The sequence below is a fragment of the Coturnix japonica genome, chromosome 14 (assembly GCF_054131305.1).
Source record: "Coturnix japonica strain WE chromosome 14, WE-NBRP24, whole genome shotgun sequence".
In the NCBI taxonomy this organism is placed as follows: domain Eukaryota; kingdom Metazoa; phylum Chordata; class Aves; order Galliformes; family Phasianidae; genus Coturnix; species Coturnix japonica.
In genome coordinates, this window is record NC_140676.1 from 15,296,830 (window position 1) to 15,312,389 (window position 15,560).

At 43.8% G+C, this 15,560-nt stretch overlaps 1 protein-coding gene across 7 annotated transcripts; it reads left to right on the top strand.

Annotated features, from left to right (window-relative positions):
* The first annotated feature begins 4,720 nt into the window (after positions 1 to 4,720).
* LACTB (lactamase beta) lies at positions 4,721 to 15,232 on the top strand. 7 transcript variants are annotated; one of them, XM_085515805.1, is made up of 7 exons: positions 4,721 to 4,846; positions 5,202 to 5,352; positions 6,696 to 6,762; positions 7,408 to 7,598; positions 7,930 to 8,275; positions 9,596 to 9,761; positions 11,578 to 15,232. In XM_085515805.1, exons 4-7 carry the CDS (start codon positions 7,440 to 7,442, stop codon positions 12,119 to 12,121), a joined length of 1,215 nt encoding a protein of 404 aa, XP_085371931.1. In that variant the 5' UTR covers positions 4,721 to 4,846; positions 5,202 to 5,352; positions 6,696 to 6,762; positions 7,408 to 7,439; the 3' UTR covers positions 12,122 to 15,232. The 7 variants fall into 7 exon arrangements, 6 of the variants coding, with proteins under 6 accessions (XP_085371931.1, XP_085371927.1, XP_085371928.1 ...); XM_085515801.1 differs by having other exon boundaries at positions 4,804 to 4,930; XM_085515802.1 differs by lacking the exon at positions 4,721 to 4,846 and having other exon boundaries at positions 5,109 to 5,352.
* Positions 15,233 to 15,560: the final 328 nt, after the last annotated feature.

A 15,560-nucleotide genomic window follows, 5' to 3' on the forward strand; every position in this document is an offset into this window, starting at 1 on the left:
CTTTTTTGTTTCCTTGGAGATCACAAACTGCTGTGGTTTGGAAAGTGAATTCATCTCTTGCTCTGTGTAACAGTGAGGAGAAAGCTGTGGGTTCTGTGATCGTCTCCTGTTAGCAGGGCAAGTGTGTGCATATAAGGAGATAAGAATTGATCTGAAAAAAATGAGTCTCTTTCTAGAACAGATTTCCCCAAGCGTACTGCTGCAGCTGATGCCATAAAGCTTGGTAATAAGCAAATAAAAGCTTTCTGGCTCCAAGGAAAGCTGAGGGGAGCAGTGAAAAGTGAAACTCCAAGTGGCAATTTTGGCTGACTGATTGCCAACAGACATAAATGTGTGTGTGTGTATGTGATAATATTTATGTATTTGCTGGAGCATGGAAATCTCTTTCTGGCATATATTCCAAGCCTCTAGACATTGCAGATCCTTTGCCTGCAGTGCCCATCACACACAACTCACATGAAGCTGGGAAATGCAGGCCTATAAAATAAACAATTTGACCTTTGATTTAACTCTGTAACAAATGGGGATTTCTTGCTCACGCAGCTTCTTTGTCAGAAATGTGAACTATAAAATACATTAAGTGGCAAAACTATGCTTCATTCAGTGTTCCCCAAGGTAAGGATCTTGATTTGGAGTGTTTCTCTCTTTTTTTCTTCCACAAAGAAGCACATTTAGCTATAAGGTGTGTAATGCAGGGTCTGCCTTTCCTCATACCAGGGTGCTCATGGACATGCTCCTTCTATCTTACTGGCTCCCTGCATTCACAAAACTTGGTCCTTGCAGAAATATAATTTTCCTCCTGGAGTTCTCTATGGCCAAAACAATTCAGTGAGCTTAAAAGTTGTTTGATACGATGAGAGACAGAGATAAGAGTGACACTTAAGCCCTTTTCTTTAAGAAATTAGGTTGAAACGGCAGCCTGCGCCTGTGGGGCACTGCCTGTCAGAGCTGTAGCTCCCGGGAGAGAAATCTGGCAGTAAAAAGTATCGTGCACACTGCTCAAAGTCAGTTGAGTTGGCAAACTTTACTGCACTGTGTTGGGAGTATCTGTTACACTGGACAATTTGACTACTGCAGTGTCTTAATATTGCTAGCAAGAAAAGGGGGGTAAAAATGTAATTAGCTAACTAAGAAGCTAAAAAAAATTGAAGTTTTAAGTTTTTCAAGGCTAGGACTTTATTATCAGTTACTTTAGCAAGGAAATCACGATACCTTAAAAAGAAGAAGAAAAGAAACAAACCAGAAATAAAGCACCACCGCCATTAATTGCTGCTTTTCAGCGTTTACCAAACATGTAGCAGATGTGCATGTGCTTTTATTAGCTGCGCACACAGACATGTCTGAGTGCAGGGCATTTCCTGGAGATTAGCGGCTGGGTGGGTTTGTAGGCACAAGAGGAAGCCTAAGGGAACCAAGCTGGTTGTTCATCCATGGGAGGTGCTGTGTGCTGGAACTTGTTGTTGTGTGATGACAATACAAAACACATCGGCCTGTGTCTCAGGAGGAGGAGGAGCAGACACTGTTTGGAGTAATTAAGTTGCCAAATTCCCCCTCTGCTTCCATGTCAGTGTATCAGCTGCAGGCATTAGCAAGCAAAAGGACTGCTTGGAAGGGTTTATTGTGAGCTCATTATTCTTGTCAATTGTTATTTACAGTTTTGATGGATTGAATTAAGAAACAGGCTATAAAATCCAAGCTTATATTTAAGCACAGATAGTTTATATAGGGATTTCTGCAGTTTTAGCTAAGTTGTTTCTTAGCAGTTTGTTTTACTGAACTGGATAAGTGCATGTAGAACTGTGGCCATATCTATTGTACATACAGCCAAGACCTACCAGTTGGACTCAGCCAGACGTTTTAGCATTGAATTTTATTATAGAGTCATTACAAAATAAGAAGCTCTCTCCCAAGTCCAAGCTGCTGGGTCTTTAGCTGCTGTTACGTTTGGTATGTAGGTTTTAAAAAGAAACAGCTGTCCCCAGCCACAATTGTAATGCTGTATTTCAGTTTCTAAAGGAAGAGACTGATGCTCAGAGGTGAAGAACATGCAGCAGTTGGTGCTGATCTCAGCAGAACACCTGCATGCTGAATTAAAGGCTGGAGATTTCAGAATCCCTATTTGAAGCACAGTAAAAGCAGAAAGTTCTAACATCTGTTTTCCCAGATCCTCTTTTCCTTCCGTTTTGCCTTTAAAGTAGTAGTGTAGAAACTACACTCCCTACTTTAGTATGAACAGTAAAAATTGTGATACTTTGCTTTGGTTATTCATATATTTCTGAAGGTGGGAATTTTCCTTAGTTTCTGTTTTGTTTTCCTGTTTGAGAATGTACAAGAACACCAGCTGCCCATATAGGAGATGCATTTCACTCACACCTGTTGTTTAAATCTGACAGGTGCCAAGTCATGTAGGAGCTTGTTAGCTTTCATTGCACCGCTTGGAAGAAATGTTGTCATCATCGAAGTGGAACACAGCTTTCCCTTCAGCCTTTGCACACCTTGAGCTTGATTCTCTTCTGAAGCCTTCATCAGTACCTTAATAACCTTCCCACTACATAATCACTGTTACTTGAGGCAGTGCAATAAAAAGGAGTTCAAACTGAGTGGCAGACATAAATATGACTGTGCAGGTGGTAAACCTGCTTTTCATTTATTGGATTTTTTTTTTAGTATTGTTAATCACACTAACTGCAGGCTGGGTGTGTATGCGTACATGACATCCACTGCTATACATCAGAAGGTGCCCGTACATGGTAACCAAGGAGACTGTTCTGTGCTGATGGCATGTTCTGGTTTGGTTCAAGGTCAAAGAAATCATGTTTCCAGCTCCAGCAGATGATTTCTAAGTGGCAGGAGGAAAAAACTCAGAAGTCCATCACCTCAGAAGTCCATCACCTCAGGTAGTTGTGTTCCCCCAGCAGCAAAGTTTTTAATTCCTAGCTATTTTTCATAGGTCTGCATGCAAAGGTACAAAATACCTACTTTAGTTTTTGCAGGCTGTGTAAATTGGGTTCATATGATCTGACATGTATAGAAAGGGGCAGAGTAAAATCCCCTCCGCCTGGTGTGTGTAGCGTACAGTAATTGTGCACTTACACCTCTACAGAAAGGCTCTTTTGAAACATGCCTCAACTTGGGAACAAGGATATGAAACAAAGGAGCGCAGTCTGTATGGTATGCACGGACACGCTCCCGTAGGAATATGTAAGCCCGGTGCCAAATGCCTCCACCCAAATATCTGAGATGTTACTAATTTGATAAGAGGCTTTTTCCTGTTTTTGACCAGCCTGTGCAATTTGTGTCACAAAGAATATTTTTAGTGGTCCCACAGATATCTGCAGAGCAGAATAAAGCTGTAATTGCGGTGCAGGTAAGTGAAACCACACTAAAATAGATGGTCAGAACAGCAGAGTTGTGGAGCAAGGGCTAGCAACCAGCATGTTCTAGCATGTTCTTCCTTTACTCATGATAGTAGATATCAGTAAAAACAACGAGATGCTGGAGCTTCAAATAATGTTAAAGGGTTTGGAAAAATTGCCAGCATACCAGATGTTGAGAAAGATCTGATCTGCTCTTCCATCCAGAAGAACAGCTAAAGACAGTAAATGCAAGTAAAGATCCTGTTCTTCACACCAGGATGCGTGTGATTGCTCATATAGATCTGGGAAGGTGGTTTTTCCTCCTGCTGCTCTTTCTGTCAGTGCAGATATGCCTGTTGCTTTTCTCACTTGCAGGTAGGCACACGCTGCAGAGGTGCTGCTCAGCTGTGGCACACAAGCGTGGCAGGAGGGTCTATCTCTGTCCAGTACATCAGCCAGCATAGGGCAGTCATAGTTCTCACTGCCACGTTTCCTGCTGCTCACGTCTGGGACTTGTTCATCTCGTTAAGATCTGTGTGCTGGGGAGAAGAGCAGAGAAAGGTACTGACCACTCATTTGTGAGGAGCTCCTCTCAGAGCACACCAAAAAGTTGTCTGAATGGCATGTGCGTTATAATTGCAGCTTTGGACACACAAGCATCAGAATGATGCCTTACAGTAAATATATTTCATCTTTTGTGTGTGTTGCATCCCCTCTGCACTGTTACTCTGTTGTGCAGCAGTCTGCTTTGGTTTGAAAAGATAGGTCAGGAGTAAGAGTGGGAAGCAGTGATGCTGCCAGGTGCTCAGTGCTCATGCAAGACGGCTTTTCCCAAGTGCTGTGTGGTCCATCTGCCCACAGAGCAGGGAGAGAAGCTGGAGAGGGTTACACGTTATGCACAGCAACTGAATTGTAATGGTGAATGTGGAGCCGTTCTCAGGGATGCAATTGTTTAGTCCTCTCTGGAGAAGAACTTAAGGAAAAACAGGAAGTAATTCTGTGTGGCTTCTTGTGGTTTTGTTTTTTCTTTCAGTTGCTGGTGCTGGTTTTGCTGTGGTGTTTATTTTATGTTGTTCTTTTTTAACACTGATGTTTTTCCCAAACGTTCCTTAGTTACTGACTTTCAGCTGGTGACAATTATTTTTCCTTCGAGTCCCCAGAGGCTCAAAGCAGGCCCTGAATTACACGTATGAGGAAATCCCCTCTGAGAAGCCAGTGTTTCAGATCTGATGTTCCCACAGAGAAGCAGCACAGTGTGTGTGCCCTCCACAGGGTCTGTTGGCCCCAGTGTGGTCTGTTCAGCATTCCTTTCTATGATGCACAGCATGTTTCCCAGGTTCCCGTCCTGTTGTTTCTAGGAACTCTGTCAGACCGATGGAATTTCCATAAAACAAAGGAAGCAGCGACGTGGCACTATAAAACTTTCACTTTCTGTTCTATGGAAATTAAATGTTTCCCAAGTGACCATCCTCAGCTTACAGGAAAATGGAGTAAGTCAGGGAGAGCTGTGTTCTTCATATGGTGTGTGTAAGACAGACGAATGCTGACTGGCCTGTTGTGCTGCAGGCGTCCAGGTATGAGACGCTGCGTAGAAGCAGCATCAGGCCCCTCCTGCTGGCTCCTGGCTGGGCCTGGGATCTACCAGCTCTCCTCTGCTTTGTGCTGGGGGGTGTTGGGTCCGGCACAGCAGGAGCGGTGCTGCCGAGCAGCGCTGAACTGAATTCCCCAAGAAGCTAAGATTGACCAACATCTGAATCACAGCTCAGGCAGAGCTGAGGATGAACACGTTGATCTCAGTGTCTGGAAACCCAGTGTTTTTAATGTGACTTTTTTCTCCTGCTGCAGACATCTTGCACGCTTCTACATTGGTTCCTGATGGATGTTTGTGGGCGAAGTTGTTGGAGGATTCATTCACCTACTTACAAGCTTAGTTAGAGGGGAAAAACAAAAGAACCACCACCACCAATAGAATCGGGGAGGACTTAAACACAGAACTGTAAGTAACACAGTTATATACATCTTGGAAAAGCAGCGCCTGGTTTTTTTTGGCTGCACTGCTGATGTAGCAATACGTGTACTATAATCTGATGTTGCCTTACCTGATAACAGCAGTATCCTGGGAACTGCTGTAGTGACCACGAGTGGGCAATTAACAGACCAGGCCGAGGGTTCCAGCTGCGCTCAGTGACACTGTGCCAGCAGGGGCCCGGCTGCAGTGCGGGTGTTGGGCTGATGGTTAAACTGATGAAGTTTCATGCTGCCACCTACTGCGTGAACGCGGCGGAGCCATCTGCACTTTGCTCTCTATCTTCCTTCATCAGTTTCCCTTGTATCCACTGATCTATTTATAGATAATGGGGTTTTTAATTGCTGCTTTCCTATTTTTCTTCATTTTACCTGACACAGACATTATTTTTGGCAGCTCCAGCTTTTCCCCATTATTTTCCATCAGATCCAACATTTCCAGAACTAGAAGTTAGGGGTTATTTAGTTATTTACAAAGCTCATGAATGCGGAGAGCAATGGGACGTGTAATTGGTTCCGAATAAATCCGAACGAACAGAACAAAGGAGAACTTTAAACCTCTCTCCTTTCACTGCTGCTCCCCAAAGTTCGGTGAGCCCCTGCCCTCCAGTTCATCCTGCAGGCTCCTGCTGGGCTCCACGCTGCTCAGTAGGTTGGAGCGCAGAACTGTTCTCGTGAGTTTAGAATTCGGGGGAATTAAAGGTTCGTAAGGAACCCGCTCTAACGCAGCCTACACGCAGCACGCTTCCCCTCCCTCCCCGCTGCTTGTCCCGTCCCGTGCCCGCCGCTCCCGCTCGACGCGTTCTGGGCTCGGTTCGAGCGCTCGGCAGCAGTTTGGAGCCGCCTGGCGGGCGGGGCGGCGTGTTGGCCATGGCCGGGCTGGTTCGGGCCGTGCGGCGCGTGGCTGCGGTCGGGCTGGGGGCGGCCCGGCACCGGGAGAGCGGCGGGCGGCGCTGGGGCTGGGGGCTGGCGCTCGGGATGGCGCTGGGCGTGAAGGCGGCGGCGGGCGGCGAGAAGGACGGCGGGGAGGGGGAGGAGCCGGCACCGGCACCGCGACGGGGCTTCGGAGCGGCCATAGAGAGGAGCCGGGACCTGCTGCAGAGGATCAAGGTGCCCAGCTCCGTGCTTCGCCGTGCGCGTCCCGAGCTCATTGCATTGACTTACATAGACGTACCTTCAGCGCGTGGTTCCCGTGTTGTCCGATATGTTTCTCAGTTGTCTGGCTGCGTGTCCTGCGCTGCACGGTCGGAGCTCGGGAAAAGCAGTTCACGGACAGTAAAGATTCTCCTTTGTTTCCTCTGTTTTACTTCTCAGGATGAAGCGGGCATCCCGGGTATCCTGGTGGGAGTTTCTGTGGATGGAAAGGAGGTCTGGTCCGAAGGTCAGTGCGGGCATCGCCCCCAGCTCCAGCACGGCGCCCCGGTTCTGTCCCTCGGTTTGTGCCTTCGTTCGGCGGCTGCAGGCAGCGCCTGCGGAGCAACGCCATGATACGCAGCAGAGCCAGCCCTGTGTCTGATAGCAGGGTATCCAGAGCTGCAGCTCTCGTGCAGTTTATTCCGATGGTATTTGAATGAATTAATATTGAAAGCTGGTTGGAGGCCCTGGTAATGCTGCCTTAACTCCCGTTAATGGTGCCAGAATTATGTTGTTTACATAGGAAAACAGTGGTACCAAGATTCTTAAGCTTTCCTTTAATTGAAACCATGCCAGGAGATCATGAAACTGTGTAACAGAACTGCCTGGTGAAGCTTTACAATGAAGGTGATTTCTGTGGGTTTAAGTAACGCCTCTTCTTAATTCCTGTTTTTTGGGGTTGATGTTGGTTAATACCAGGGGCTTTAATTAACCTGGCCTACTGAATTAAAGTGTTATTCACGTAAGGGAAGCAGGAACACAACACGCTGCTTCATGTCTCAGTTCAGCTGGAAGGAGAACGTTCTGGGGAACCAGTAAGTGTGGGAATGTGCAATAAGTTCAGCGTGTCTGTGTGTGAAATATCCCTCACCGTGTTTTTCCTTCTTTTAAGGGCTGGGTTACGCTGATGTAGAGAATCGTGTGATGTGTAAGCCAGAGACCATCATGCGAATCGCCAGCATTAGCAAGTGTCTCACCATGATGGCTGTTGCTAAACTGTGGGAAGAGGGGAAGCTGGATTTAGACGCTCCAGTGCAGAAATATGTCCCTGAATTTCCAGAGAAAATCTATGAGGGTGAAAAGGTACGTGGTTGCTTAGCAGTAGCACTCGTTTGGGTTTTGTTCCTGCTGTTGCACAGCTGTGTATGTACAGCCGCTGTATGGCCTCATCCTGTAACACGCCAGAAACTATTTGGAGAAGTGCTGGTGTTTGATGCTTGAAAAAGCAGCACTGGCAGTGTGGGTCTTCACTTATGTAATGTGCATTTATCGATACAGTTTAGCTCCTATTGATACATGATGTTTAAAAGGTCCTCCATCTCCATGCTTGCCTTATGCTGGGTTTTACGTTCTGGTGAATGGATGTGCATTTTATTTATAACAAAGGAAGCTCCTATTGTCCTTTTCTACCTAGGTCACTATTACCACAAGATTGCTAGTCTCACACTTGAGTGGGATTCGTCATTATGAAAAAGATATTGCAAAAGTAAAGGAGGAAAAGGAAAAGGCAAACAGAGCACTTAAACTAACAAAATCCAGCCAAGATAAAGAACAGAAAGAGAAGGATGGTGAAGGCATCGAAAAGACTGATTCTGTCAAGCCAAAGAAGGAACACGAAGGTGAAGTAAAAAGCCGACATTCAAAACCTGGCAGGAGAGACAAGGAATTTGAGCACGAAGAGTATTATTTAAAGGAGAAATTTGAGAGTGTGATTGAATCACTGAAGATATTTAAGAATGATCCTTTATTCTTCAAACCAGGTGAGTTACTGCTGCGTTTGATCAAAATAGACCTTTCTGGTGATTTTTGTTGTTGTTTCAAATTGCTTCCTGTCCAGCACATATTCAACAACATCCCATAGGTAGTGTCTGCATGTTCCAGTTCTGTACCAGCTTGCTGTATTCATGCTCTAGACCTTCTAGGTATGCACCAAGTTTATTGAGGCAGCAGACACAGCTGAAAAGTTGGTCTTCCAGTACATGGAACTGTAGAATTGCTGATGTATGTTTATTGCAAGAATTGCATTTAGTTCTGGGGAGGAGTTTGAAAAGATTCAAGTCTAAATTCTAAATGAGTGAGGTTAATAGGCAGATGGTGTGCACTGCTGGTAAGCCATAAAGAGTGCTCTTGTAAGAAGAGAGGGATTGGAAGGGGGAGAATCATATCACAGAATCACAAGGTTGGAAAGGACCTACAAGATCATCTAGTCCAACCATCCTCCCATTTCTGTAGCTACAGCAAACCACTAAACCCTTAAACCACTGAACTAATAGAATGGCCTGGGTTGAAAAGGACCTCAAAGATCATCAGGTTTCAACCTGTTTCAACCTGTTGGCAGGACTGCCAATCACTAGGATCTTAACACCCAGCCATCTTGGAAGGTTCTGGGTAACATTGCAAGTCAGGGATCTGCCCTGACTGCAGGCTTTTCATTGAAAACTGTCTCTTGGTAAGTGTATGTTTTATAAAGTGTGTTAGCACCAGGCAGCATGAAAACTAGGAAATGTTTAAGATAATGTGCATGTTACTATTGACAAATCTTCCAGGATGCTGTAGAACTAGAAACATGGAACTGTCGACATAGCAATAAAAGGGACTCGGGCCTTGGAAAACCTGGAGTGAGTACAGTACCCTTGTCTCTTAAATTCTAGGGTACGGACACACCAACAGGTCTCAGTGTGTCAGCATCTCCTAATGAATATCAGGATTTATTTCAGCACTCCAAGTTCAGATATTGTTGTTAGAACTGGTTTGGTGAATCTCGTGAAACAAGTATTCACTGTGAGTCTTCACGTCTTGGCACAAACCCTGGCTGTACAGGCAGAGTCCTAAAGCTGTGTTACAGCCATTCTCAGAGCTACCCACCAGCCTGTCTGCTGCCTCACATCAGTTCGTAGGACCCACTGTCATGAGTCTGTGACTTACATGGTGTTAAAATTGGAGTGAGGTCCTTACATTGATTATTCATTGCTCTGTGTACTTTGATTTGCATATGTGATTACTTAAATGTTGTTCCATAAGCTTCCCATTTGAGCATCATGCAGCTAATTTCAACCCCCTGTGCTCTTTGTTTCTTTAAGGTAGCCAGTTCTTGTATTCAACATATGGCTTTACCCTCCTAAGTGCTGTTGTGGAGAGAGCTTCGGGGCAAAGATTTACAGATTACATGCTAAAAATGTTCCGTGACTTGGATATGTTGTCAACTGTGCTGGATGACAATGAAGCAATGATATATAACAGAGCAAGGTAAGCAAGAAGGAGATTCCACTCTGTTGCTTCTGTGGTGCTTGTTGCTCCTTCTGTCTTTGAACCAATTGAATTAAGAGTGTGCACTTTTCATTTTTGGTCAGGCTTTTAAATGAAGTGGGCCATGTTATCTTATGATTTTGTGTCAGCATTACATTATTGGTTCTATGAGTGTGAAATTAGAGAGTTAGAAACAAGACTGGCAATTATAATTGTGTGGGGGGGGGGTGACTGAGGAGTTTGCATTTAGGTTGGTTGCAGTTAAGCAGGTAAATGCAAATTGGGGAAAACAGAGCAATGAGGATTGAGTTTCTTCTCTCTGCCCTTATTTTACTGGGCCACCTGGGTGAGCTCTGAGGATGATTTGTTGATTCACAATTTAAATTGCTTTGCAGGCGAAAAATTCCACCTGAATCACAGCAGCAGGTTATGACAAGCCTCAGAACAATGAGGTTCGACTTTCTTAAAGGTGTGGGCTGTAGAAGAGTGGAAATGGTTATGAATGTACTGGGTCCAAGTTTTATAGTACTTGTGTGTGTATTGAACGTGTTGTTGTTACACAGTGTTGTTGCTAACAACAGTAGCAGTTGGTAATCTTTTAAGGGTAGACTTACTGCTGTATTCTAAGGTACTTTGTGTAGTTATTTCACTTGTAAATATTCAGGGGTTCTATAGCTATTTGTAGATCTGGATTCTAGAGGTCTTGTAAATTATCAGGCTGCTGTAGTCGAGTTCCTTTTGATATGTGTTTGTATAAACAAGTCTGTAAACTGAAATACGGCAGGGATAAAAGAATTAGGACAGGTGTTATTTCTTGGTCTTTTTATGGCTTATTTAAGGAACACAGGGATGCCTATGTGATGGTTTTTGCCTCCACATACAGCTCGCTTGATGTCTCAGACTGAAAAATACTGAGAGGTTGTGGTTTGTTTAATGATTTGCTTTTGCTGTATTTCACTAAGACAAAAATGCTTAAAACTTTACATTTTCAAGGCTTTTTTTAGAGCTGCAAGTCAAGCATGCAGCATCTTTGTAGGGAGTTCTGTTGTGACTGAAAAAGTGACTGAAAAAATGACTGTAGGGGCACTGAGATACACAGGTCACCTGCAGTGCTGATGGTAGTCCTGGACCATTCATCTTGCTTTTATTCAGCCTCAGTGTTCAGTGTCAGCTCTTTCAGAAGTTCCCTAAACGTTTTCCAGTATACACATTGACCAGACAGAGGATAAATGTGTGCACAGAGTAGCCTTGCTGCTTTTTTTCTTGTTTTATTTTTGATGTGATTCATTTCCACAACTCTTTAAGCAGTCTGTGGATTTACTGTGCTTGAAATTCATCAGAGTGTATAGATATGCAGCAGTGCTTTTCATATGCTATATGAAATGCGCCCATTCATGAGCGTACCATTTCAAAAGCTTAACTCTGTCCGTGCTGTTGCTGTGCCTCTTATCCTGCAATTCCAGATGGTAGTTTTAATTTTGTATTTTAATGACAGGTTTTGCAAGACTCTTTCATGCTTGCTTTGTTAGTTTCAGAATATTGAGTTGTATGCAGTAACCAGCATGGAGCAGGGGGAGAAATTAATTGCAGGTGGAAACCACTGGCTACAGGTTTCTGACCCATCTCCTTTCTGTTGCCTCTACTCTTAGTGTGCCCTAATAATAAATAGAAAGTTTGGTGCATCTGTTGAAATGAAGCTTCTAACCTTACGTAGTCATCGTTTTCCTGAGAACAGTTTAACACATGCTCAGACTGCCCTGTTAAGGAAGCTGTTCAGAGTATCTGAGATGACAAGTTGGATTTTCTTGAATTCTAGGTGTTACGTTTACAACAAAAAGGGACGTCTGGTAAATGCACCGTATGTGGACAACTCTTACAAGTGGGCTGGTGGAGGCTTCCTGTCATCAGTAGGTGACCTCCTGAAATTCGGAAATGCCTTGTTGTACAGTTACCAGGCTGGACAATTTAGAAACACTAATGGCCAACTTCTGCCTGGGTATCTGAAACCAGACACAGTTGCAATGATGTGGACCCCGGTGCCAAAAACTGAAGTATCATGGGACAGGGATGGTAAATATGCAATGGCTTGGGCTGTAGTAGAGAAAAAACAACAGTATGGCTTTTGCAGGCAGCAGAGACACTATGCATCTCATACAGGTGGTGCAGTGGGTGCGAGCAGCGTTCTCCTGATTCTTCCTGAAGAGTTGGACTCTGAAGCTGAAGATACTGCGGCAGTGGCACCACCTAGAGGAGTAATTGTGAGCATTATCTGTAACATGCAGTCTGTTTCCCTCAGCAGCACTGCCTTAAAGATCGCAAGGGAATTCGATCAAGAAAAACGGGCACAATGTATAGATTAAAAAAAAAGAGAGATGAATGAGTGAACTTGAAATAAGTTGAGTAAGCGAACATGAAAAACAGATGGACACGGAGATCAAATGGGGCCCTGAAATCCCAAAGAACGGGTGAGGAAAAAGCATCAAGAGTTCACTGAAATTCTGCCAGTGGTGCCACATTTGAGTGTAACTGGAATTCATCTCTCAGGGAAGTTCCTGACAGGAAAGAAGAATGCAACAAGCAAATCTGACTCCCTGCATTAACAGTGTAAATTGTCATCTTAGTAGCGGGGCTTTTTTCCTCCTCCGGTTATTTGGCCAACATTCACAAAATAAAAACAAAACAACAGTGGCCAAACAAATGGGGAGTTGCTTTCTCGTATTGAGTGCAACAGCAGATTGTCTGCCTTGAGCGCTAAACTTGTGAAAGACCCAATTCTTTATTCTTAAAGTTCAGACCTGCAAAAACAGTGAAATCAAAACGAATTTACTGCTGACAAAATTTGTATATTTACGTGCAACCTTTTTTTTATATGATTAAAAAGCAAAAGCAAAGCTACCTCTGGGATGAAGATTTCCAGCAAGTGCTCTTTTGTCAGAGTTGTGTATTGCTAGGAATTGGAAAAGAATGGGCAGAGAGTCATGTGTGTAAAATAATCTTGTTTAGGTATTTAACGCCATTCCTTGATAGACACAAAGCATGACATTGCTGTTCTGTGGAAATAAAGGTGTTATTCATAGCTCCCTGCACCCGCGTAGCACAGCACGGTGAGCTGTCAGACAGCCTTGCAGCTGGATGATACACATGCTGGCTTTGGTAGCAGCAGTCATAGCCAACAGCTGGAAATGGCGCTGTATTCTGGGATGTAGATTTTCCTTTTGTTTGAAAATGAGGAACTAAAATAACTCAGTAAAATTTCAAGCCCATTCTCAAAGCCAGTAGTAGAAATCTGATGCACTTTGAGGCTTTTTTGTTTGTCTTCCCCAAACCATCCTTTTTCCTGTTTTGGACATCTACCTCAAGGCATTACGTTTGCACAAGACTGAACAAGAAATTCTGTCAGACTTGCAAATAAGCAGAACCTAATCTTCATGTTTCCAACAGAAATACAGTAATAGCTGATGATGTTTACTTGATGTATTCCATAACGGCATGCATGATCTCTGGGATCTCCAGGACTCCACTTCCCTGTGGTACATCAGACAGTGTTTCCAGGTTGAGATGAAACAAACCATCCCGCAAAAGGAGTTCTAGTGCTTGAGTCCCTGCATGATTAGCAGTTGTGCCTCTGACTTTAAGGAGCAAGATGTTTTGAGTAACAGTTGAAAGAAGGTAGCCTTACCTTCACCTTTCCCAAGCTCCTTCCTATTAACTTCATACTGCTACCTGCCACGTGATGCAATGCCATCTTGTCAGCTCTGTTACCATTATGCCTGTGAATAGTTTTGTCCAAGACTGATAAATGAAGAAATTTATTATTTTGAGGTGACGGTGCTTTGCCTCCACTGGCAGTAGGGCTGCTTGAGGACTCTTCATAATTATAAGTAATTGTTCCTGTGCCTTAAAACAGTAGAAGCTTACAAACTGTTTGCTTGGCTTTTCTAGCTCACCAAAATTTTACTTCCTTATTCATGAGTGATGGGTTGTATTGGGATCTCAAGCATATCAGATCAGCACAGAAGAGAGATGAGTAAATGTTTTGGAACAAGCTCATTTGGTGAGGCAGTTTATTCACCTGCTCTCACTGAGGTCTTTAATGTTGTTTGACAGTTCAAGGCAGAGGTACTGGAGATGCACATCTACAGTGACAACATTGCTTTTTCCAGTCTTTGAGCACCCGCTGGCTGGCTAAGCGTGCAGCAGCAGAAGTCATTGCCAGTTTTGCACAGGGAACAAGAGTAGGTAAGTCGCTTTGCGTTGCTTTCATGTTGGAGATTATGTGAACAGAAGCTGACAAAACAAAAGGTTTTAGATATGGAAACCCTGAAAAGTAACACTGCTACTTTAGGATCTCTAGAGCATGTTTTCTTGTATGATGCATTTATTCTGTGAATAGCATTTAACATTCTTGAAAACCATTTTGCGTATTTCAGAGACAAGTTTCACTACCTGGCCATTGTGAGAGAGGTTAGATAAAAACTGAGCGTGTAGAAGGGATAGGTCTTGCATTATGCTTGTCTACATGTGACCAAACAGTAGTCATAGAATATCCTGAGTTGGAAGGGACCCATAAGGATCAGTGAGTCCAGTTCCTGGCTCCACACAGGACCACCCAAAAATCAGTCTGTATGTCTGAGAGTGTTATCCGGTCACTGCCTGGACTCTGGCAAGCTGGGTGCCATGACCGCTGCCCTGGGCAGCCTGCTCAGTGCCTGACTGTCCTCTTGGTGAAGAACCTCCAACCTGACCCTCCCTTGCTGCAGCTACTTGCCATTGTCCTGGGTTCTATCACTGGTCACCCCCAACACTGGAATTAATTCCTTTGGACATACAGGTGCTTGAAGTACATAAGACAGTGAGAAATAAGGTGTCTTCAGATGCTTTTAACATGAAGATATTTGTTACAGTATCCCACTCCCCTCGTGGATTGATTAGCCACTAGCTTTTTGTATGCAAAGGCCACATAGTTTTTATGTCCTATACCTTAGGACTTTAAAAGGTCTAATGTCACATGTACAGCCATGTAAAATGTGAAAATGTTAGGAAGTCTGCATTTCATCTTCCAACACGTAGCAAAATGTGTCACTAACTTTGTCTGCTATGGCACTTAATCACCAATCTTAGATTTTCATGTGTTGGGTAGAGGTAGGAGAGCAGAAATGAGGCAGACTGTGCATCAGTCTGACTTAGCACAAACGGCCAAGTCACTGTATTGCTGTCATCTTTAGTGTGAAGCCACTTATTTGATGCACTGGCATTAAGTATAGAAGACTGGTCAATGAAGAGCAACTTAGGTGATTAATGCATTCTTAACTTTTACTGTGCAAACAGTATGGTGCTAACATGAGCCTGTTCTGGTCTTAAACGCATGCATGCTAAATTGGTGCATCTGTTTCTGTATCAAACACCCGCTTCTTACATCTGGTAATTATCAGTGTTTGCTATTAAGTGAAATAAAACAGCTTGCAAATGTACTCAATTGCAATATCAGGTGTTTCCTTACTTAACTAGAAACATACAGGGCTGTTTTTTTATCATAAAAAGGAAACAAATACATTCACACCAATAACAAGCTCACCACGACAGGTGCTATTTTGAAACAGACGATGCTGACACATAACGTAAAATCTTAAGGAGCAGTAAAACAAGGTACGTGTCAGATGGTGATTGAAGGGCGTGTTGAGGTATTAAAAATAAACTTCCATTTTTTAACAGCCCTTTAGAAGGGGATGGCTCTTAAAAGCTAATTAAAAACCAGTTTCCTCATTGCAGAAGGGTAATGATTAAATTTCAATACTTCAT